Source organism: Lemur catta, chromosome 6, assembly GCF_020740605.2.
Source record: "Lemur catta isolate mLemCat1 chromosome 6, mLemCat1.pri, whole genome shotgun sequence".
Taxonomy (NCBI): Eukaryota; Metazoa; Chordata; class Mammalia; order Primates; family Lemuridae; genus Lemur; species Lemur catta.
Window position 1 is genome coordinate 4,091,914 of NC_059133.1, and position 23,393 is coordinate 4,115,306.

General features: G+C 54.4%; 1 protein-coding gene across 2 annotated transcripts in view; it reads left to right on the forward strand.

The window, feature by feature from the left end:
* The first annotated feature begins 18,277 nt into the window (after window positions 1–18,277).
* KIAA0930 (KIAA0930 ortholog) overlaps window positions 18,278–23,393 on the forward strand; it is a 40,988-nt gene continuing 35,872 nt past the window's right edge. For both annotated transcript variants that reach the window (XR_006735667.1, XM_045552806.1), the window contains exon 1: window positions 18,278–18,387. Coding sequence is in view for 1 of the 2 variants with exons in the window: in XM_045552806.1 (XP_045408762.1) it covers window positions 18,324–18,387 (64 nt within the window). In the remaining variant the exon portion in view is untranslated. The remainder of the gene's footprint in view (window positions 18,388–23,393) is intronic.

The window sequence follows — 23,393 nt, forward strand, 5'->3', positions numbered from 1 at the left end:
GACATCATGCCGGTGGCATGTCTCTTCCCTCAAACCCCAGAACAAGAGCCCCCCCCCAGGGCCGTGACAGGGTCTTCTCCATTACAGTGACCCCTGTGCCTGCACGGAGCACATGCTTATCAATGTTTGATGAATGAATGTATGAACAAATTTTTAAATTAATATGAGTAGAGGAGAAGAGGCTCTTTCAAAGTGCCAAATTCACCTTGATCACACCAGACAGATAGACTGGGAGGAGCAGTAGCGCGGCCTGGCGCAGGCTGGCACCAGGGCGGGTGGGAGGAGTGTGCACCCTGCGGACGTATCCAAGGCTGAGCCAACAGGACTGTGCTGATGGGTTGGACGTGGGGCGAGAGTGGAGAGGAATCAGGATGACCCCAAGCTCTGGCCTAGGGCCAGAAGGACGGCGTTGGGGAACTCTCAACAGAGATGAGCCAGGGAAGAGCAGGTGTGGACAGGAGTGAATCAGGACTTGGTTAGACCTTCTCATCCCCTTTTCACAGCGGGGGATCTGGAGCCCAGGAGGGGGAGGGCTGGGCCAGGCTACCTCTGCTCAGCACAGCCTCAGACCCCAGCGTCCTCTGCTCCTGACAGCAGTCCCGCTGGGATCCACGAGCTGCTTCTCTGCTGAGGGACCTGTCCTGGTCTTCGGAGGCCGCATCTCCCACTCAGGACACCCAACAGTCGTGGGAGGTGGAGAGACAGATTTACACCCTGATTTTAACATACCTCCCCCAGGCCTACGGCTGACCTGCCCCATGCTGGCCACAGGAGAGTCCCAGGGGAAGTCCCCTGTCAAGGCCAAAGGGCAGCGCGGCCAGGTGGGTCTGCTGCCTCCTGGAAGGTGCGGCCTCTCTGGGTGAGCAGGGGCAAACTGGTTTGTCCGTGTCTGGAATGAAGCCCAGGTTAGACATTAAGTTCTCCTTATCTGTCGGGTCTGGGAGCCGGCGGGCATGAGGGCCTGTCCTGCCCCCTGAAAGGCCCCTGCTGGCCTGGAACGGCTCTCTCGCCCATGCGGGCCACAGGAGGCCCAGTGGCTCCCCACCGGCCCCTCGCCCAGAGCCAACCCTGGACGAGTCAGAGCCAGGTGAATACCATATTTATTTACCAGTGCAGGCCCTCTTAATCCCCCCAGCAAATCAGGGAGGTGACAGATGTCACCTCCACTTTACAGAGGAGAAAAATGAAGTTACAGTGCGGTAGTGACTATCCCTGAGTCTCCTGTCAGAGCTTGAACCTGGTACCAGGCTGCCATTCTGTGGATGCTCTGATACCCCGAGTGCTGTTTCAGGGGCTCTAGTGGGTGGTCTGTGGATGGAGGGGGTGGGGTGGGGCACCCGGCCCCGCAATCACTGGGCACCAGGAGCCTGGGGTCTGGGCCACAGTCTGCTCAAACCGCCCCCACCCCTGCCCACCTCAGACCCTGCCTGGCGGCTGCCAGGGACCTCCATGTACCTTGGATCCACCCCCCAGGTTCCCATTTGCAAACAGGCAATGCCTGTTGACACAAGTGTGTGCAAAACCACAGCTCTGCTCTGCTGCCTCTCAGCTCAGATGCAGAACAATTCGGACTTCGTCTGTTCTGCCACTGTCCTTTGTGTTCCAGTTCCTGCTTTCTGAACATCCTGCCAGGAACCTCAGCTCTAGAATCAGTTCTCTGTTCCACGTCCCTGTCCTAACTCAACCCCTGACAGCCGCCCCTCCGAGTCCCGACAGGCTAGCTCACACGGGCTGCGAATGCTTCCGGCTTTCCCTGGACCATTTCCGGCAGGGGCTGGGGGTCTCTTTACCTCTCTGCACCGTGTCCTCATTTGAAAATGACAATAATCTCTCCCTGTGGATCTGCTTGAAGGATTTTTTTTTTTTAGAGACAGGGAGGGTTGGGGCTTCAACTTACAAATTTAGCGGGACACAAACATCCAGAAGGTGGGCATAGGGTGGCAGCACAGAGGAGGGTGCTCCAGCTCAGAGCCGTCACATCTGGGTCACATGGATGGCCAGTGGGTGAGCCAGAATTTGGATCCAAGGCTGTTGGAAGCCAACGCTCCCACCCTTAGCCACTGCACGGCACTGCCCCAGACACATGTTCATTCATTCATTCATTCTTTCACTCAGCTGACCCTAAGAGCTCGTGCTTCCTCAAATCAGAGCCTTGATTCAATCCCCAGCAAAGGAGGGCAGCCATGCCATCCCTCCCCCACAACAATTCAGCCCCTGCCCTCCCGCTAGGAGCTCTGAGTCAGGGGGATGGGGGAGAGTACAAACACACGGGGACATTCCCGTATGTGGCCAGGGTTAGGAGACAAGCATGAGGAGACAGGTTATCAGGGCCCAGGACAGACTTGATAAGCCTGACAGGGGTAGCTCTGACATCACCATCCCACTTTACAAATAAAGATATTTGAGGCACAGAGGGGGTGAGCAGCTTACCTAAGGTCACACAGGTATTTAGAGTGGAGCTGGGATTTGAACCCAGGCAGTTTCACTCTGCCACGAGCCATTCACATGGTACATGGGTGAGCCTGATGCCAGCATGGGACCTCGGGGAGTGGGAGGTTGCGTGTTCCAGAGCATTCAAATCCAGCCTTTCTGAAACCACCAAGTCTGCAGGTCACAAACGAGTGAGACAGATTATTACGGGGCTAGCTGGAATCCTCTCTGATTTATTAATTGTAAGAAAATAATTTTTAAACACCTTCAATTACTTTATTATTGCTCACAAATTGAAGACCAACCTCACAAACATACCCCAGCGAAGTTGGGCGCTCCCTTAAACAGGGGCAGCAGGCAGAGATTTGAGTGGGGACGGGCGTTCCTGGGGGGGACCGGCCTGTGCACCGGTCTGGGGGGTCCGTGTTCGGGGTCTCTCCAGGGCTGGAGAAGCGCGTTCCCGCGCTGCAAGAGGAAAGTTCAGCCCTTGATGGCTGCGGGGGAGCCGGGGAGCCGGGGAGCCCAGCTACCGAGGGTCTGTGGTCGCAGGCCCCAAGCAGGGGCGGGTGCGGGCCAGGACTTCCACCACCAAGGACCAAGAAAGCTGCGTGCGGCTCCCAGAAGGATTCATTTGAAATCCGTTCTCCAAGGGCACATTCTGGAGTCGCGGTGACCCAGCCCCGGCCCGGCCTAGCGACTCACTGTCCACTGTCCCGGGAGAAGAAAACAGTGACTGACAGCGCGGCTGGGGCCCCACGGGCTGCGGGAACCCAAGGGAGGCACCTGGTTTGGCCAGGGGTCCGGGAAGCCTTCTTGGAGGCGGTGGTGCCTCAGCTGGGTCTTGAAGAGGGAAGGGGTGCTGCGTGCTCCCGGCCAGGGAACCGTACACGCCAACGCCGGGGGCGAGCGGTGCACGGAGCGGGCTTTCCGCGCAGCCGGCCCCGGCGCTGAGCGCGGCTTCGCTACTGCGGCCGTCCGCCCTCCGTCCGCCCACGGTCCCGGGGTCCGCCCTCCGTTCGCCCTCCGTCCGGGGGTCCGCCAGCTGTCCGGGGGTCCGCCCACGGTCCCGGGGTCCGCCAGCTGTCCGGGAGTCCGCCCTCCGTCCGCCCTCCGTCCGCCCACCGTCCGCCCACGGTCCCGGGGTCCGCCCTCCGTCCGGGGGTCCGCCAGCTGTCCGGGGGTCCGCCCACGGTCCCGGGGTCCGCCAGCTGTCCGGGGGTCCGCCCTCCGTCCGCCCTCCGTCCGCCCACCGTCCGCCCACGGTCCCGGGGTCCGCCAGCTGTCCGGGGGTCCGCCCTCCGTCCGCCCTCCGTCCGCCCACCGTCCGCCCACGGTCCCGGGGTCCGCCCTCCGTCCGCCCACGGTCCCGGGGTCCGCCCTCCGTCCGCCCTCCGTCCGGGGGTCCGCCAGCTGTCCGGGGATCCGCCCTCCGTCCGCCCTCCGTCCGGGGATCCGCCCGCTGTCCCGGGGACCACGCGCTGGTGCCGAGCGCCCCCTGGCGGCGCCCGCGGGGTTTCGAACCCGCGGGGGTGGGGGGTGGGGAAATCCCCCACACCAGACAGGTGGAAGAAACTGTTTTAGCATATAATGTTGATATATTTGTCTTTTTACCAATGGAGTCGTGAAATAATCTTGATTGTTATTGTATTTTATAATGGAGGCAGTGCCCCACCCCCTAGGCTAAAGTGCTCAAGTCCCGGGAAACCTGTTCCTAGAGCCTTCAAGGGCTTGGGTTTCCTAACTGATCTTGGTAATTAGCAGCTGGGAGGAGGAAGAGGCAGAGAGGAGAAAATGAATCATCAAGGAATATTTTGTCCCTAGAAAGTGTCAAGCCCACCTCCCACTTGGAGATGGGGAAACTGAGGCAGGAAAGAGCGAGAAAGGGGTGTGGCTGAAGCACTGAGCTACAGCCACGAGAAAGACCAGGTCTCCTGCATGCCCCGAAGGAAGACGGGTCGGGGTCAGGGTAAGGAGCCCAGTTCACACTCCGGGCCAGCCTGGTGCTGGGCTCTGGGTCACAGCCTCAGCAACCCAGCACAGAAATAATGTATAAAGGGGTCCTTGCCCAATTCTTGGGTCTTCCTCACCCACACCTGTCACCCCCTCAGACTGTTCCCTGTGATAGTCTATAAAATGGGGATAACTGTACTTCATACTATGGCGAAATGTCTGGTATGACTCGACTTAGCTGTTGCTGTTCTAGGATAAAGTCCAATGCGTGGTGTCTACAGCTCTTCTTGGGCAGCCTTGCAACCCTCCGACGCAGCCAGACTGGGAAAGGCTTTGTTGGCCATCACCAGGGAAGCTCAGCCACCTGACAAAGGTCTGGAGGGACCAATCTGTGTCACCCTGCTCAAAACCGACCCCCAGCTCCCTAGCTTCTACTGAGCTGCAAGCCAGGCCACAAATTCAGCTGCCTGTGGAGCTGAAAAGGTGATGCCGTGAGTGAAACAGGCCCTGGCTAGCAGGGGAGCCCTGCCCTGCCCAGAGGGGACCTTGGGTCCTCAGCTCCAGCCACCTGCCTCTGTATCCACAGGACTAGCCTTTCCCGTTTTTCAAGCAAAGTTAGAAATTTAAGAAGTGAAATTGCCCCTGCTATGGTCTGAAAGTGTGTGTCCCCTGCAATTTATATGTCGAACTCCTAACCCCCAAAGTGATGGTGTTAGGAGGCCTCTGGGAGGTGATTAAGTCATGAAGTTGGGGTCCTTGTGAATGGGATTTGTGACCTTATAAAAGAGGCCCAAGAGAGACCCCTCACCCCTTCTGCCATGTGAGGACATAGCAAAAAGGTGCCATCTATGAACCAAGAATCAGGCCCACACCAGACACTGCATATGCCAGTGCCTTGACCTTGGACTTCCTAGCCTCTGGAACTGTGAGAAATAAATTCCTGTTATCTATAAGCCACCCAGTCTATGGTATTTTGTTGCAGCAGTCCAGACTAAGCCTCATGTTTAAGGTTGGTAATCAAATACATTTTTTATATTGTTTGCACGTATTTTTGAAGTATAATTGACATAATAAACCACATATAGAGTATACAATTAGTTTGACACACACATATATATATCAGCAAATCCATGACCACAGTAAGATGATGACCATTTTTATCACTATCAAAAGTTTCCTCCTGTCCCTTTATAATCCAGCCCTTTTCATCCCCGCTCCCCTCCACACCCCCTCCACCGTCTCCCCTCCGTAGTCCCATACCTCCGTCCCCTTCCACCCCCAGACAACCATGGAGCTGCTTCTCTTTTTTGAGGCAGAGTCTCGCTCTGTCACCCTGGGTGTGGTGGCATCATCATAGCTCATTGCAACCTCAAACTCCTGGCCTTAAGCTATTCTCCTGCCTCAGCCTCCTGAGTAGCTAGGACTACAGGCAGGTGCCACCATGCCTGGCTAATTTTTCTATTTTTTGTAGAGATGGGGTCTCGCTGTCGCTCAGGCTGGTCTCGAACTCCTGAGCTCAAGAGATCCTCCCTCCCATCTTGGCCTGCCACAGTGCTAAGATTACAGGCGTGAACCACTGCGCCCAGCCCATGAGTTAGATTAGATTGCATTTTTTATAATTTCATATCATTGGAATTGTATAGTATGTTCTCTTTTTGTCTTCTTTCCTTCAGTATAATTATTTTGAGATTCATCTGTTTGTTATGTGATATTAACAATTCATTTCTTTTTGTTACTGAGTAGTATTTCCTTGCAAGGATGTGTGGCTTGTTACTCCATTCACGTGTTGATGGGCACCTTTTTCTTTTAGCAGTTAGTAGTAAAGCTACTCTGAGTCTTCCTATTCAAGCCTCTGTGCAGACATGTGCTTTCGTTTCTTTTGGGTGAATGCCTAGGACTAGAATGGCTGGGGCATGTGGGAGGCACGTGGTTAGCTTTTTAAGAAACTTCCAATTTTTTTTTTTTTTTTTGAGACAGATTCTCGCTCTGTCATCCAGGCTAGAGTGCTGTGGCATCAGCCTAGCTCACAGCAGCCTCACACTCCTGGGCTCAATCGATTCTCCTGCCTCAGCCTCCTGAGTAGCTGGGACTACTAAAAATAGAAAAATTAGCCAGCCGTGGTGACACATACCTGCAGTCCTAGCTACTCGGGAGGCTGAGGCAGGAGGATCGCTTAGACCCAGAAATGTGAGGCTACAGTGAGCAATGATGATGCCACGGCTCTCTAGCTTGGGTGACAGAGTGAGACTCTGTCTCAAAAAAAAAAAAAAAAAAAGGAAATTGAGTCTCACTTCCCCACCTTCATAAAAACAAACAAACAAATCCTTTGTTGGATATATGTTTTGCAAAGAGCAAAACATTTTTAATTCGGACAAAGTCCAATTTATTAGTTATTTCTTTTATAGTGTGTGCTGTTTGTGTGCTATTTCAGAAATCTTTGTCTAACTCAAGGTCACTAAGATCATTTCCTATGTTTTCTTCTAGAAGTTTCACGATTTTAACTCTTCCATTTAGGTCTCTGATCCATTTTATATACCACCCCCCAAATTAATTTTTGTGTGAGATAAAAGTGGAAGTTCTTTTTTTTTAATATGGATATCCACTTCATCCGACACTATTTGTTGAAACTTCTCTTTCCCCACTGAATTTCTTTGTCACCTTTGTCAAAAATCAGTTAATTATATATGTGTGGGTCCATTTTTAATATACTGTGTGGACCAAGGAAAAAGCCCATGCGTGGGCCGCCTGGTCTGGGCCCTGCCTGTCCTCTGACTCTGTCTCCCACAGGTCCTCCCACGGAGGCCCCCAGCACCCAGACCTCCCTGCTGGCCCCGGGCCTCAGCCCCCGCTCTGTGCTGGCCCAGCACCCTCTGCCCTGACATTATCTCCCATTCAGTGCCTCCTCCTCCGTGGCAGGGCGTGGAGGCCCCTGCCATGGCATCACTCTGTGGATTTGGTTCCACGAGAGCTCCGTGAAGTCGGCAGGCGCCAGATCGCACAAGGACTTGCAGGTGGAGACAAGGAACTGGGGTTTTATTCTACAAGGAACTGGGGTTTTCTATGTGGGGTGGGAACAGGAATGGCGGGATCTGACTTTGGTTTTGGAAACGTCGCTCAGGCTGCTGTGTCAAGATGGATGGAAGGGGGCAGCGTGGAGGCAGGGGTGGCCTTGGGAGGCCCTGGCCCGCACATGGCCCCTGCCGGCTGCTGCCCGCCTGCGGTCTGTCACCGAAGCAGTCCTTTGCATGGAGAGCAGATGCACCAGCGAGAAGGAGGGTTTGCCCCAGCAGCCTCCCTGCCCGTCCCAGGGCGTGGGAGTCCGGAAAGGCAGGGGCTCCCTCCCTTTGCTCCTGCCCCTTCCCCGGGTGGCTCGGGCTGCCATCCTGGCCCTTCACTCTTTCGCTGTCCTCAAGGGTTGGGCTGCATTTGTGGAGTGGAAGAAAGAGTGCTGGGTGCAAGCCCTGAGTTTAAGTTCCAGTTCCTTTTCTTACCGGCTGGGTGACCTCCAGTGAGTCACTGGACCTTGCAGAATCTCATTTTCAAATAGGGGAAGATCTCTGCTCCACCCAGGCCCAGGGGAGCTGCGTGAATTACTTGGAAATGTTTTGGTGCTGATACAGAAAGAGCTTTGCTTGTGCTTCAGGAAGACCTGCCAGGATCAGACACTGAGGATTCCAGAGCAGCTGGAGGAAGCCCGAGGGCCACCTCCACCGGGAAGCCTTCCTGCCACCTTGGGAGTAGAACAGACTGCTGTACACACACCTGTGTCAGCACCTGGCCCCTCTGACCTCTGTACACACACCTGTGTCAGCACCTGGCCCCAAGACCTCTGTGCACACACCTGTCCCTTCCTTGTTTCCTCAGTCACAAGGCAACCTGCCAAGCCACGAGGCCCTGGGGTCCCAGCCTGTGCGGGAATCCCCTTGGTGTCCCCAGCACCCAGCCATCAGGGGCCGAGGAGGCAGGCAACCGTGAAGGCGGGCGGGATGACTGAATGACATCTGCGTGAGCTGAATCTTAAGAGAACAGAGACCACGAAAACCATTCATCTATAGAAAGTGCCAGATGCTTCCAGGCATGACCATATGGAACCGCACACAGCCTGTGAGGTTGGCATCATGAGCCCCACTTTGCAGAGGGGGACTGAGGCTCAGGGCAGCCAGGCAGCTTTACCCAGCCATGTGCTGGCGAGGCTGGGATTCCAATCCCAAGTGTTCTTCCCACTTCTTCATGGCTGTCAGCATCCAGAAGGAAGGCAGGCCCCTGGTGACATTTACCAACTTCTTGTACTGATGGGGAAGCTGAGGCTCAGAGTGTGTGTGGGGGGCTGCCAGTCTCCAAGCACTTCAGGAGCCAAGTCAGGACTTGAACTCAAGTCCCTGCTCTTGTCCTTGTTCTGAAGTCACCTTTCTCTTCTGCCTCCGCCCACTTCACCCTGGTCTTGCCCCACCTTAGTCCTTCCTCCCTGTGTCCTCTACCTGGTGGTTCCCAGGTGGGCACCTGTAGTGGAGGATGAGCTCATTCTTAAAGAGACAATGCTCTTTGTTGCTACTGTCCTGTCTGCTCCGGCAGTGGCCCACAGCAGCCAGGGAAGCCAGGTGTCCTGGAGGGGGACGCTGGGCTATGACCTCAGGGTCCACACAGTTCGTGCCCCTGGTCCCTCCTGGAGCAGCGGCACTCCCACAGCTGGCCCTGTTCCTCAGGGGGACAATGGCCCAGTGCTCATCCATTCCCGGTTCACCCATTCATTCACTGGCTCAGTGTATTTACGGAGCGCCTGCTGTGTGTTGGCAGACAGACAGGCTCCCTCTCTCAGGGCCCCGGGCTGGTGGGGAGTGAGACAGCGGTCAGGCACTCACACCCCAGCAGGCCACTGTGAATCAAGAGGGCTGCTCTGAAGGACAAGAGGGGGTTCAGGGACTCCTGGGGGCCTCCCTGGGGAAATGATGGCTGAACCAGATGGGAAGAATGAGAAGCCACAAAGAACATTCCAGGCGGAGGAAACAACAGACATGAAGGTCCTGTGGCTGGAAGGAGGTTGGAGGGCAGGAGGGCGGGAGAAGGGCCCAGGGGCTGGGTGGGGTCCTGCTTCCTGCATCCCAGGGTGAAGGAAACCTCAAAGTTCTAAGCAGCAAAGGGACACGTTCGGGTCTGGGTTTAAAGATCACCCTGAGCCTGACTCAACACCTGGCTATAAAGAAAGCTTTGGGGACAGTAGAGAAATCTGAATGTGATGGGTTTGGAAGGAACTAGAGCGTCATTGTCAGTCCCATCAGGCGTGATGACGGTATTGTGGTTGTGGGGAAAAAGGTCCATTTAGAAAAATCAGTGTATTCACTAGAGGAGTGAACGATGAAATCTGAAATTCAATTTAAAATACTAAAGAAAAAGACAAATGGGCCGGGTGCAGTGGCTCACGCCTGTAATCTCAGCACTTTGGAAGGCTGAGGTGAGAGGATCACTTGAGGCCAGGAGTTCAGGACCAGCCTGGGCAACATAACTAGACCCTGTCTCTATAAAAAAAGAAGAAAAAGAAAACTAGCCAGGTGTGTGGTAGCAGGCGCCTGTAGTCCCAGCTACTAAGGACCTGAAGCAGGAGGATCGCTTGAGCCCAGGAGTTCGAGGCTGAAGTGAGCTGCGATTGAGCCGTTGCACTCCAGCCTGGGCAACAGAGCGAGACCTGGTTCCCACCCCCAAAAAAAGGCAAATGGAGAAAATATGACAAGATCTTAACTCTTGTTAGATATAGGAGATGGGTATGAGTAGTGTCCATTATACTATTCACTCTACTTCTGGGTTTGTTTGAAATATTTCATATTACAAATAAAAAAAGAATAATGAAGAACGGAGGAAAGATAGGTCAATGATAGACAGACAGGTAGAAAAGATCACCCTGGTTCTTGGGCAGAGGCTGGGTTGGAGAGGCCAGGCCTCCCAAGTTGGGGGACCCCATGAAGAATTTGTGATAGATTAATTCTAAAAATGACCACCAGCAACCCATGCTCTTGTACAATCTTCTCCCCTGGAATATGGGTGATACTTGCAGATGTGAGGGGATAGCAACACTTTAATTATCTTATTTGACATAAGAGACTCCTACAGTTATAACTAAAGTCCCTAACAGCTGAGTTAATCAAAGGGGAGATCGACCTGGGTGGGCCTGACCTGATCAGGTGAGGTCTTAAAAGCAGGACTCTTAAAGACAGAGGGAGTGGAAGATACATGTTCTCTTGGGCCGGAACATACAACCTCTGTGAGTTCTATGGCTGCAAGGAAATGAATTCTGCCAACAACTACATGAGCTCAAAGGGCCCCAAGCCTCAGGTGAGACCTCAGCCCCAGCCAATACCAGAATTTCAGCCTTATGAGACCCTGAGCAGAGAACCCAGTCACGGTGGCCTGAACTACTGACCCACCACAATCGAGAGCTAATGAGCTGTTAGCTTTGTGATGATTTGCTATGCAGCAACAGAAAACGAATACACTGTCAAAAGATTTCAGGCCAAAGAAGCGATGGCTCGGGTTGGGGTCATGACAGTGGGGATGGTGTGAAGCAGATGGACTTGAGAGCACCTGCTGGACGAGATGCGACAGCAAGGAAGGTGGCATCTGGAAGGAAAGCGGGAGGGAGGGCCTGCAGGAGGATGAGGTTGGGGGACAGCTTGAGGGGTCCTTTCAGGCATCTGTGTGAATTTCTTGAGCAGTCAGCTGGGCACAGTCAGGTGAGGGCTAGGGGTCTGGCAGATGTGGGCAGTCGGCGGCGGGTGGTAGAGGCTGGCGCCATGGGAGGGAGGAGCTGGGCCCAGGACGGAGCCCCAAGGACCTGACCCTAAGGGTGCCTGGAGGGGCTGATTCAGGGAGGCAAGGGTGGTGTCCTATCCTACGTCCTGTCCTAAAAGCTGGGTGCTACAGTTTGAATGTGTTCCCCACAGTTTATGCGTTGCAAACTCAATCCCAGTGCAACAGTGTTGAGAGGTGGGACCTCTAAGAGGTGATTGGGTCATGGGTGCTTTGCGCTCATGAATGGAGCAATGTCGTTATCAGGGGAGTGGCGTCCTCAGGGAGGATGAGTTTGGCTCCCTCTCTCTCGTGCACTCGAATGCTCTCTTGCCCTTCCACCTTCTGCCATGGGATGACGCAGAAAGAAGGCCCTTGCCAGATGCCAGCACCTTCATAGCAGGCTTCCCAGCCTCCAGGACCGTTAAGTTACCTGGTCTGTGATATCTTGTTATAGCGCACAAAACAGACACCGGGGAGGGAGAGGGCTCAGGGCCCATGAATGCACCCTCATCAAATGTATTTTCTTCCAGAAAAATTCAGAAAAGATTTCTATAATTTTGCTTTTGAATTTCTTTAGCTGCCTTTGTGCCTTTGATAACCTTGGAGAAGATGCATAAACTCTCTGTGACTCAGTTTCCTCATCTGTAAAACAAAAATAATGATAGGTCTAAAGCCACAGAGCATGTTTTTTTTTTTTTTTTTTTGAGACAGAGTCTCGATCTCTTGCCTGGGCCAGAGTGCCGTGGCATCAGCCTAGCTCACAACAACCTCAAACTCCTGGACTCAAGCGATCCTCCTGCCTCAGCCTCCAGGGTAGCTGGGACTACAGGCATGTGCCACCATGCCCCACTACTTTTTCTATTTTTAGTAGAGACATGGTCTCACTCTTGCTCAGGCTGATCTGGAACTCCTGAGCTCAAGCAATCCTCCTGCCTAGGCTTCCCAGAGTTCTAGGATTACAGATGTGAGCCACCACGCCCGGCCAGACGGAATATGTTGACATATATAAAGTCATAATATCATGCCCAGCACAGAGTTAAGTCCTGCATATGTGTTAGCTAAATAAACTAAAATGCCAGTAACCTTTAATTTCCGGTTTCTCATCAACCATCTGGCATTCTCAGAATTCTTGCAGTGTGAGGAAATCTAACCCACAAAGAATTCTCAAATGTAGTGAAACTGTTACCAAAAGTTCAGTACTTGTCCCTGTGGTGGAAGGAAGAACGAGGACAAGTGGCTTGAGAAGAAGGAAAGAGAAGATTATTAATTTGTCAGCAAATTAGGAGGATGTCAGCCTCTAGTCTTAAAAAAAAGAAGCCATTGTCCTATCTAGAAGCAGCAATACAGAGCTTCTAAAGGGAGTTTTCAGCTTTGGGCTATTGCTGTTTAACTATAGCATTTCCTGTGACCTCTGCCAGGGACAAGTCAGTTGAGCCATCTCCTGTGGTACAAGGAACACTGGTCTGCCCCTCTGGTCACTGGCCCAGCAGGAATGCAGGTTGTAAATTCCCAAAAGGGTGAGGGAGTTTTAAAGAGACAGCTCTTAAAACAGCTTGCTCTTTCTCAGGCTGTTACCTCTGTTACAAAACTTTTATAAATACCAAGCCAAAAATAAAAATGACATAACATTACATCTTGTAGGTATTTAATGAAACATCTATTAATTTTAATTTTGCCATTTTATGTTTGCATTTTACAGTAGTACACAATGTTAATTGTTAACACAATTTTCATGGCCTCTGAATATCCTGTGGACCCAGCACTGTGAGCCTACCAGTGGCAGCTCTACCAGTGGCAGAGGGCACACAGGTGGCTCCAGGGGGCTGATTCTGAGCTGACCAGATAGGGACAATGACCAGACCTATTGGCTAGTCCCACCTGGCTCCGCCCACCAGCGCTGTAGGGGTGGGGAGGGTGAGAAGGAAGCTGAATTAGCAGAAATCAGAGTTCTTCCCAGGGAGGAGTTGGGCAGGTTCAGCTGGGTCACAGTCCATGACAAGGCACTAAGTGGAGTGCACAAGGGCTGTGTTTACGGATGAAGGAAGCAGCTTCCAGACAAGAGTGCTGGGAGCAGGAGCCTAGGGAGGCAGGAAGAGGGCAGGCTCTCTAGCTCTCCCTGCCCTGGCTCACCCCATCTGTCATCCCATAGTGTCAAGGTTGGGAAGACCGCAGGGGACAGCTAGTTCTGCCTCCTTCTCATTAACAGGTAGGAGACTGAAGGCTCTAGAGGGGAAAGGATCTGCCCAGGTTTAAACTGTGCTGGTCCCAGGTTTCCTGATGACCCAGTTTCTTTTCCTGTGACATCCCTGCCCACCGTGAACCTCACCTTTGCCCTGGAGCACATGTCCACATGTCTGACCTCCCATCTCATGGCCAGCAAGTCAGCTGTAGTGTATTTCTGGGGTCCCCGTGGCCAAGAGGGAGTCCGTTCAGTCATCTGGAGGTTAAGATTTTATTTTAGTTCACACATTCCACATCCCATTCTCCAATGGGCCCCCCTGACTTAAACCAGGAAGGGGATGAGTTAATAGCAAATGGTGTGTGCGCTGGGGTCTCTTCCTTCCTGGCTCCAGGAGCGTTAGGATCCTGGCTCCAGGTCGGATTTGCTGGGTGATTCTGAGCACGACTCAACCTCTCTGGGTTTTGTTTGCCTCCCCTAACACATAAAGATAACACTCGTTGTCCTCGGGGGCTCAGGGATTCATTCCACTTGTCCACATCCATGAAGCTCTGGGCACACGGCGGGTTCTCAAGCAATGACAGTATGTGTCACCCTAAGCCCCACTCCCAGCGGGTTCTCAAGCAATGACAGTATGTGTCACCCTAAGCCCCACTCCCAGCAGGCATTTCCTCTTTCGAAATGGCCTCTGAATCCTTTACTCTCACCAAGGCCTAAGCATAATAATTTTAAGGTCATCCCCTCCAGGGGAATTTTTGCAGGGATCTGTTAAAAATAAAAAAAAAAAGTGGAGTGTTAATGGTAGAATTCCTGACAAGGCTGAGGATGAGAAAATACTCAATGCAGGGGGTGGGGGGGTGGAAGGGGCTGGAGGAAGGGAGGGAGGCAGTTGAACCTTTTCAGGTAGTGCCTCAGCCTTTGTAGCAGGGAAGAAAAGGCCAGTGTTGGAGGGGCTGTTGCAATCTAGACCCTGGGGTGTTTGGACTTAACTTTCCAGGTGAAAGAGAGGCTGGGGAACAAGGATCCTGAGCAGAGGAGAGCCGTGAGTCATGGGAAAACATGTGGCCGGTAAGCTGCTGACACACATACACTCACATGACCACTGCACACGTTTTAGCTGATTTTCAGGGCTGGATGGAAGAGCCCTTGAACCTGCCCCTTGGAACATGTGCTCATTGACCCAAGATGGGGCTGTTTATACCTAATCTGCCCTGGAATTAATTGCTTTTTCTTCTTGGGGATCAAGGAGGAAGGATGAGCAACTGGGGTCCAATCATGGACTTGCAGAACATTAAGGCCAGGAGTGATCTCAGAGAACATCCAGCTCCACATCCCATCATACAGACAGTGAAGTGAGGCCTGGAAAAGGCAGGGTGGTGGCCAGGGCCTCTCAGCTGAACTGGCATCTTCTTTAACAAGTTTCTGGGCCTGTCAGACACTTAAAAAATAGGAGAGGAGATCTATGGAAGCATTTGTTCTTAACACTGACTGGCTCATTGAATAAGATCAGCCCCAAACATCCAAAGATAAAAAGGTAACCCATTGACACCATTGTCACAACAGTATAGAGAATGGCATTTAGGCAAGTGCCAGGCAGGAACATGGAAAAATGAAGCAGCTGACCCATTAAAGCAATTGGCTTGTGGTTGTTTTTTCTTTTTGGAAACTTTGCTTTATTGTTGTTCTAGTGCTGTTTGTAAAATAAACCTCAGGGAAAGAAGTGCTGAGTGTTCAGAGCTGATACAATTCTCTGTCTTAGGCTGCTTACCATATTGGTTTAGCTGCTATGACAAATTAACACAAATTTAACTCTGTGCCTCAAAACCACACACATTTATTATCTTACAGTTCTTTAGGTTAGAAGTCCAACTGGGGATTCACTGGGCTGAAATCAAGGAGCAGGCAGTGAGGGCGTCTGTGGGAGAATTTGGTTTTTGCCTTTTTCAGCATGTAGAAGCTGCCTGCATTCCTTGACTCGTGGACTCTTCTTCCATCTTCAATGCCAGCAACATTGCATTTATCTGATCATTCTTGTGCAGGCACATCTCTTTCTGAGCCAGGAAATGTTCCCTGATTTTGAAAATTTATGTGGTTAGCTTGGACCCACCTGGATAATCGAGGCTGCTGTCTCCATCTCAAAGTCCATGCCGGTAATGACATCTGCAAAGTCCATTTTGCTCCGCGAGGTAACGCAGTCTCAGGTTCCAGGGATTAAAGTACAGGCAGTTGGGGCCATTATTCTGCCTACGTACTCTTTCTTTTCTCAGTGGTCTCCCTAAAAGTGCATGTCACATCTTTTGCAGAAAAGAACAATTTCCATTGTTGTAGAAAATATGGCTGAATCAGAATTTTTTTCAAAGAGTTTAAATCTTTTTTAAAAAAATTCTGTTTTATATTCTGAGTATCTGTATTCAGAAAAGGGAACCAATTACAAAGTTACAGATGAATTTTCGTAAACTGACCACACCCGTGTAATCAGCACACAGATGGAGAAACAGAACATGCCCCGTCGCCCAGAGGTCCCGCTCCTGTCTCCTCTACTCCTCAAATGCAATTTAGTATTTGTTGACATTAGAAAATGCTGTGTACGGGCAATACCTGGAGGATCACTGAAATAAACAGGAGCGAGCACAAGTGATATTCATTTATTCATTCAACAAGTATTTTCTGGCACTTGTCCTGGGCGTCAGGGAAAACGGGATGAGTTGATTCGATGCTGGTCCTGTGGCACAGAACCTAGGGAGGAAACTGTGGGGCGGGGAAGGAGTTTGTGAAGCAGCAGAACACAATGCGTTGGCCGAGCCTAACCAGAAGGATGCCCAGGGAAAGTGGGCCCCAGCGATGACAGTGTTGGAGCCGAAAGGATTGCAGGCAAGAGGAGCGGCGTGGGCAAAGGCACGGCAGCGGGAACAGGCCGGGGATGCTGTGGGGTTTGGGAAGACAAAGAGGGAGATGGCCACTGGACTCGGCAGCGCGGAGGCCTTGCTCACGCTCTCGGATCCGCCATTCCCATTCTCATTTCCCAGCCAAATCCCAGCTCTCCACACCCAGAACTGGCGCCGTAACCTGTACCAGTGTCCTCATTCTACAGAGGGGGACCCAGGCCCACGGGACAGGAGACGCACACCCGTGGCCAGTCACGCTCTTCCTGATCCCCTCCCTGCTCCTTTCCACGGAGCCCTCCCGTGCTGGGGGAGAAACCCGCCTCGGTGGGGGGTCGGACAGTGAGCGGGGCACACAGCTGCGAACCGTGATGTGGGGGGGGGCGAGTGTCGCAAACCGTGATGTCAGGAGGGGCGAGTGTCGCGGACTGTGATGTCAGGGGTGGGGTGTGAGTGTCACGAACTGTGATGTCAGGGGGGGCGAGTGTCACAAACCGTGATGTCAGGAGGGGCGAGTGTCGCGGACTGTGATGTCAGGGGTGGGGTGTGAGTGTCACGAACTGTGATGTCAGGGGGGGCGAGTGTCGCAAACCGTGATGTTAGGAGGGGCGAGTGTCGCGGACTGTGATGTCAGAAGGGGCGAGTGTCACTGACTGTGATGTCAGGGGGGGTGAGTGTCGCGGACCGTGATGTGGGGGGGGGTGTGAGTGTCGCGAACCGTGATGTCAGGGGGGGTGAGCGTCGCGAACCGTGATGTCAGGGGGGGCGAGTGTCGCGCTGTGAGGAAAAAGCAAGCCGGGTAAGGGAACAGGGAGGGGGAGGTGGAGGGAAGGGTCTCCAAGGCGACCCGAAGGGAAGGAGGAAGCGAGTTGTCCGAGATGGGGGAGAAGAGGCCCCGAGGCAGAGGGAGGGGCCCGGCCTCGACGGTCTGAGGAAAGGCCGGGGCTGTGCGGTGCAGGGGTGGAGATTAGACCCCAAAGCACTGGTCTCTCCACCGCCATCTCGCCCTGTCCTTGGCAATGGGCCACGGGGGCTGAGGGGTGGGGACCTGCCGCTGCTTGTCCTGGTCTTCCTCCCTCAGCAGAGGCCAGCACAGGGCTGATGCCGGGCCTCGGCCCTCCTCAGGAGCACGTGCCCGGCTGACCTCGCACCTTCCCACCCCTGCACCCCCTCGTGTCTAGGGGCGTCAAAATAGGGAGAGGCCCCCCATTGTGCAGCTGAGGAAACTGAGGCTCAACACTCTGCACTGTGCCAGGTGCAGAGAGGTCGGTGGGGGCAGGGCGGGCTTTGCCAACGTGCCCCCCAGCAGACCGGGCTGGGGAGCGACCTCTTGCCGGGCTCTGCGGAGGAAGTTCCCAGCAGCCCGCCGGTGCCTCGGTGGCGGGTTGGCGGGTGACGAAGTAAACTCGCGCGGGGCAGCGGGGCGGCGGGGGGCCGGAAAGGGCAGCGGGAGGGGCTCACAGGGGCGATTTCGCGGGAGGGGCGTTCGGGACCGCGGGGGCAGGGCCTGGAGCAGGTGGGCGCTGGTGGGAGGGGACGGGGAGGGGCGAGGGAGAGTTGGCTGGGCGGGGTTAAGAGGCGGATCCCTGAGCCGTTACGCCAGGGAAACGGTGGGCTGCCGAAGGTCGGGGGCGGGCCTCTTGGGAGTGGGCGGGGCCAGGGAACCGGAGTCGAGTCAGGCCCACCCGGGGGCGTGCCCTGGCGGGCCTGGGGCGTGGCTTGGGGCCCGGGGCGGGGCGGGCGCGCGGGCGGCGGCGGTGGCGGCGCGGAGGTGCGCTCGCCTCAGCTGGGCTTGGCGGCGGCGACGGTGGCCGCGACGGCGACGCGCACAAAAGCGGATTGTGGCTTCACTGGTGCTCGCGGCGGGCGGGGCCGGGGCCGGGGCGGGGGCGGCGGGGCGTGCCGGAGGCCCCCGCGGGCGCGGCGCGGGCGATGAGCCGGGGCCCGGCATGGCCTCCGCGCGGCCGCCGGGCCGGGCCTGCGCCTCGGTGCCCGCGCCCGCGGGGCTCCGGGCCGGGCCGCCCGCCCTCCCTGCCGCCGCCGCCGCCGCCTCCGCGGAGCCTGCAGGCGCCGCTGAGGCGGAGGAGCGCTCGCTGCAGCACATGCTGCGCGCCATAGCCGAGGAGCGCGGCCGCGCCTGCCTGCGCCGCGAGGTCTGCGGCCTCGGTGAGTGGGCCGGGCCGGGCCGGGCCGGGACCGGGGGCGGGCGGCGGGGCCGCGAGCGTTGCCGGTGTGCGCACTTCTGCGCGTGTGCGTGTCCATCTCCCTGTGTTGCTCTCTCTGCGTGTGTGTCTCTGTGCGTGTCTCTCTGCGTGCTCGTCTCGGTGTGTGTCGCCGCCCCTCCGTATGTCTCTGTCCTGTCCTCCATGCACCCCATGTCCCTGCATCTGGGTCTTTCGTGTGTCCCTGTGTCTCCGTCTCTGCTTTGGGTCCCGCGAGCGCCCCGCACCCTGTGTCCCTGTGCCTCTTTCTGTTCCCCTGATCATTCTGTGTCTTTCTCCAGCCGTCCGCGTGTCTGTTTCATGTTTCATCTCCCTCCTTCCTTTCCGTAGCTCTGCAAATCCCCTTCCTTCTCCAGGAAGCGCAGCTGCAGGGAGTGTGGGCGTGGGATTTGGGGAGACCCTTAGCTCAACACGACAGGGCCAGTCTCCCGTGGGATCCAGGTGGACCTCCCCAGAGCGTGCCCTGGCCACTGTCCCCAGTTTACGCGGTTGGTGGAGGCTCCAGCTTCCTAGAGCCTTTGTCTTTCCGAACCCAGCCTTCCTTCCTATCCGTTAGCTCTAACTAGGGACCTGTTGGGCATGGCCCCCTGAACCCACCCTCTTGGCAGAGGGAGCAGGGCCTGCTGTCTCTCTGGGCGTGATTCTGGTCTAAGGAGGCCCCAAGTCATCAATCTGCTGGGTAGGGTAGGGTGAGGGTGCGTCTTATGGTTTGAAAGGGCCTGGGAGTGCAGGTGTGGGTGGGGTCTCCCAGCCCGGCTTGGGTGTGAGGTAATCCATTACTGATGATCCAGCCCAGATCTAAGCCAAGGAGGAGCCCCCTCTTTTGTAGTCTCAGGTTTGTCATTTTCTCCATGAAAAGACCCCTCCCTTCTCCATGCAGGGAATGACTTCATACCACATTGTCAGCCACCCCCACCCCCCACCCCCAGTCTGGGCTGGGGATTTCTGAGGGGGCGACAGCATTGCTGAGTAGGGAATGTCAGCATTCCAGATTCTACCAGTGCCCCCTCATTCACCATTGGGGAAACTGAGTCCCAAAGCAGGCCCCTCAGCAGGGAGGCTGGGGTGAGGAGAGGAAATACATTGGAATCCTCCCTTTTGTAGGAGACACGCTTAGCACAAGGCACTTCTCAGTGAGCAGGTCCCAGCCCAGCCTGCCTGGGAACGGAGCTTTCTTAGGGGAGAGGGTGGGGGTGGTGCTTATGAAGTGGGAGGGACAAGAACATAGGTGTTAAGATTTATTTTTGAGCAGAAATTGGAGAATGCTCATTAATTCATTTAGCAAACATTCATTGAGTACCTACTGTGTGCCACCCTGGCAGGCCCACCTGCCACCTGGCACAGAATGAGCCGGGGTGGGTTGAGGGACCATCTGCTGCAGGCCCCTTGGCCCTGTTTTCTCAGCAGCTCCAAGCAGTTCCTCGCTGCTCCTCTGTCCACACATGCCTTCTCTCCTCTGACTGCCTTTACCTGTGAGCATCTTCTCTTCTGTTATGCAATCCCTGCTGCAAGGAGACCTCAGGGCCATCCCCTAAGAACAGTGATATCGGCACCTAGCATTTACTGAGCACTTATTATGTGCCAGATGCTTTATGCATGCTCTGTCCATTTAATCTGATATAATACTGACTTTGCCAGGTGGCAACATCATGTCCATAGCACCATAAGGAGCCTGAAACTTGCCCAGGGACAGCCAGGGTTTGATGACGCTCACACTATAGCCTTGGCTGCTCTCCTGGCCTCCATTTCTCCCTCCACACAAGGAACCCCCTCTTACCCTACTCCTGAATTCAGTCCCTGTGAGCTCCGAAGCTCTGCACTTTTACATGGCTCTTTCCTCTGCCTGGATAGCCGCCCCTACGCATTTGCCCCATGAGCACCTACAGGTCTTCCTTTAAGTCCCAGCTCCAATGCTGCCACCTGTGAACTCTTTTTTAAAATTTTTTTTTTATTTTTTAGACAGAGTCTTGCTCTGTTGCCCGCGCTAGAGTGCTGTGGTGTTAGCCTTGCTTACAGCAACCCCAAACTCCTGGGCTCAAGTGATCCTCCTGCCTCAGCCTCCCAAGTAGCTGGGACTACAGGTGTGCACCAACACACCTGACTAATTTTTTCTATTTTTAGTAGAGGTGGGGTCTCGTTCTTGCTCAGGTTGGTCTTAAACTCCTGGGCTCAAGCAATGCTTCCGCCTTGGCCTCCCAGAGTGCTAGGATTACAGGCGTGAGCCACCGCACCCGCCAACCCTGGGAACTCTTTTCTAACTCCCAGGCACGCAGTCCTGTTCCACTGCCTGTGTTCTCTTTGTGCTAGGTACATGTCCCTTGGGACAGTCAGGACAATTGTGGCTTTGTAATAGTCTATGTGGCTGTCTCCTCAATTAGCAATGAGTCCTTGAGGGTATTGCATAGTCTCGGCGCCTTCCAAGGGGCACATACAGAACAGGTGCCCAATAACATTTAGCAAACAAATGGAAGAATTACTTTCTGGACTGGCACATGAAGGGTGTGAGTGGCCAAGGAGACTGGAATCTTCATTCCTTAGAAGGGCTCATGTTGCCCATTTCTTTCATTTTTCAGAGGAGAGATTTGATGTTCAGAGAGAAGCGAGCTTGTTAGGAACTTAATGCCCAGAGCGGAGTTAGGACCCAGTGATTGGCCCAAGCACCCAGAACATTTGAACCCAGAACACCTGCCCCAGGGCACTTGTACATCTGCTGAATCATTAACATTTTCAACCCGTGGGGTCATGATTATGTTTTATCATCTCCATTTTATAGTGTTGACAACCTGTTTATGAATTAATTTAAATCTCTCAGATTTTTGTTGTTGTTGTTTAATTAAAGCTCAGGTGACTCAGAACCATGCTGTGTCCTCTGAGGTGGTTTTGAAGGTGTGGGGAAGCCTCAGGTGGAGGCGCTTGGCTTTAGACAAGTTGTTATCTCTGAGTCAGTGTCCGTGGGATGGGACAAAGCTTTTGTCCCTCCTCATGCAGGGATTGTCGCCTGGCTCTCGTGATGAAAGGCACTTTCTAGATCTAAACCTGACTTTTGAGTCTCGTCTGTGGTGGCCTTTGCAGAAGCACCTTTGAGCACTTGCTCTGTGTTGGGCCTGATTGCTGCCTTGTGGGAGGGCACAGTCGATGGGGGAGAGAAGCCAGGTGCACAAGTGACTCTTTTTTTTTTTTTTTTTGAGACAGAGTCTCACTTTGTTGCCCGGGCTAGAGTGGCGTCAGCCTAGCTCACAGCAACCTCAGACTCCTGGGCTTAAGCGATCCTACTGCCTCAGCCTCCCGAGTAGCTGGGACTACAGGCATGCGCCACCATGCCCAGCTAATTTTTTCTATATATATTTTTAGTTGTCCAGATAATTTCTTTCTATTTTTAGTAGAGACGGGGTCTCGCTTAGGCTGGTCTCGAACTCCTGACCTCGAGCGATCCACCTGCCTCGGCCTCCCAGAGTGCTAGGATTACAGGCGTGAGCCACCGCGCCCGGCCCACAAGTGACTCTTAGCTGAAGTAAAAACCCTGCTGGAAGCAGCCAGGGCTAGGGTCGCCTCCCAAACAGGATTTTGGTGTTGTGTCCACAGGTTTGTGGTTCCAGGTAACAGATGAACCAAACGGGCCGGCTGAGATAGCTTCTGTGGGGCTCCAGAATCTCTGAGCTGGGAGGAATCAGGTGGTTCAACGTCCAGGTGTACGGATATCTGGATGGAAGGTGGACAAAGCCTGCCACTTGCTCCTGGGCTTGGGCCGTCTCCTGGCCCTTGGATGTCAGCCCAAACATGCTGTATGGGCAGGCCCCTTTCAACAGGGACGGCATGCCCCTGATAGTCAGATGATGTGGATGTGACTCGGCCCCAGGACCTGGTGTGCATTCCTAGAAATGCCTTGAGAGGGTGGGGCCTGCATCATGCTTTTGGGTCCTACCACGGCTGAAAGTTTTTGGAGCCATTCATGCCTGGGCATTTTGGGCTTAACCCCCTTTTAGGAGGCCTATGGGAATTCTTCTTCTCCCTGGAGTGCTGCAGGGCAAAAGGAGTGTTCTATGTTCTTTCCTTCCTTTTATCCTTGAAGTGATCCTATGAGGTAGATATTATATTCTTTGTCCTGAAGAGAGGGCACAGGTTTGGAGGGGAGGTAGTATGCCCCCAGCTGCAAGGCTATAAAGTGGCAGAGTCCGTCTGAGCCCATGCTCTTAACTGCTTCACTCTGCGCAGAGGTGAGGCCACCCAGGCATGTCCTGAGGGTCCTGGTGCCCGGTTGACTCAGATCACATGGCTGCCTGGCCAAGGTGGATCAAGGAGGGGCCCCAGTAGAGCTGTGGGCACTCAGCCAGAGAGGCCAAGAGGAGGGAGCCACCAGTGCTGCCCAGGGCAGGGGTTGTAGAGTGCACAGCCTCTGAGCAGGGCTGAGGCTGGGTGGGAGAGCAGAGGCTCAGAGGCTTGAAGGGGGTGTGGGGGTCAAGGCTGGAGCAGTGCCTGGCTGAGAATTTGGTACTTCCTGGTCCTGGCCTCAGGAAGCCTTGCAGCTGTGACTTGTGGGGGCCTGCACCCCAGGACCAGAGTGCTGAGGACCCTGCATGCTGCAGTGTTTCCTTTAGTCCTGCTCCCTGGGGCTAGCTTCTGTCATTACCCCACTTTGCATGTGAGGAAGCTGAGCTTCAAACAGGAAAGTGACTCACACAAGGTCACTTAGCTGGGAGATGACAGAGTGGGATTCCATCTGAGGTCTGTCACGTGCAAATAGCCATCCTGGAGACGGTTCCTGGAATGGGCCAGAGGAAAGAGGGGAAGGCCGCCTTCCCATAGCCTTGCCTCTGTGCTGAGCCCCTACTATGTGCCAGGCCCCCAGTACCTCCCTGTGCATTGGGAAGAGGGCTGCGTGCTCTTGGCACTCGGCACTCTTTGCTGGGCCAAGGGTAACTGGGCATAAGTGGCAGAGGCCGGGGAGGGGGA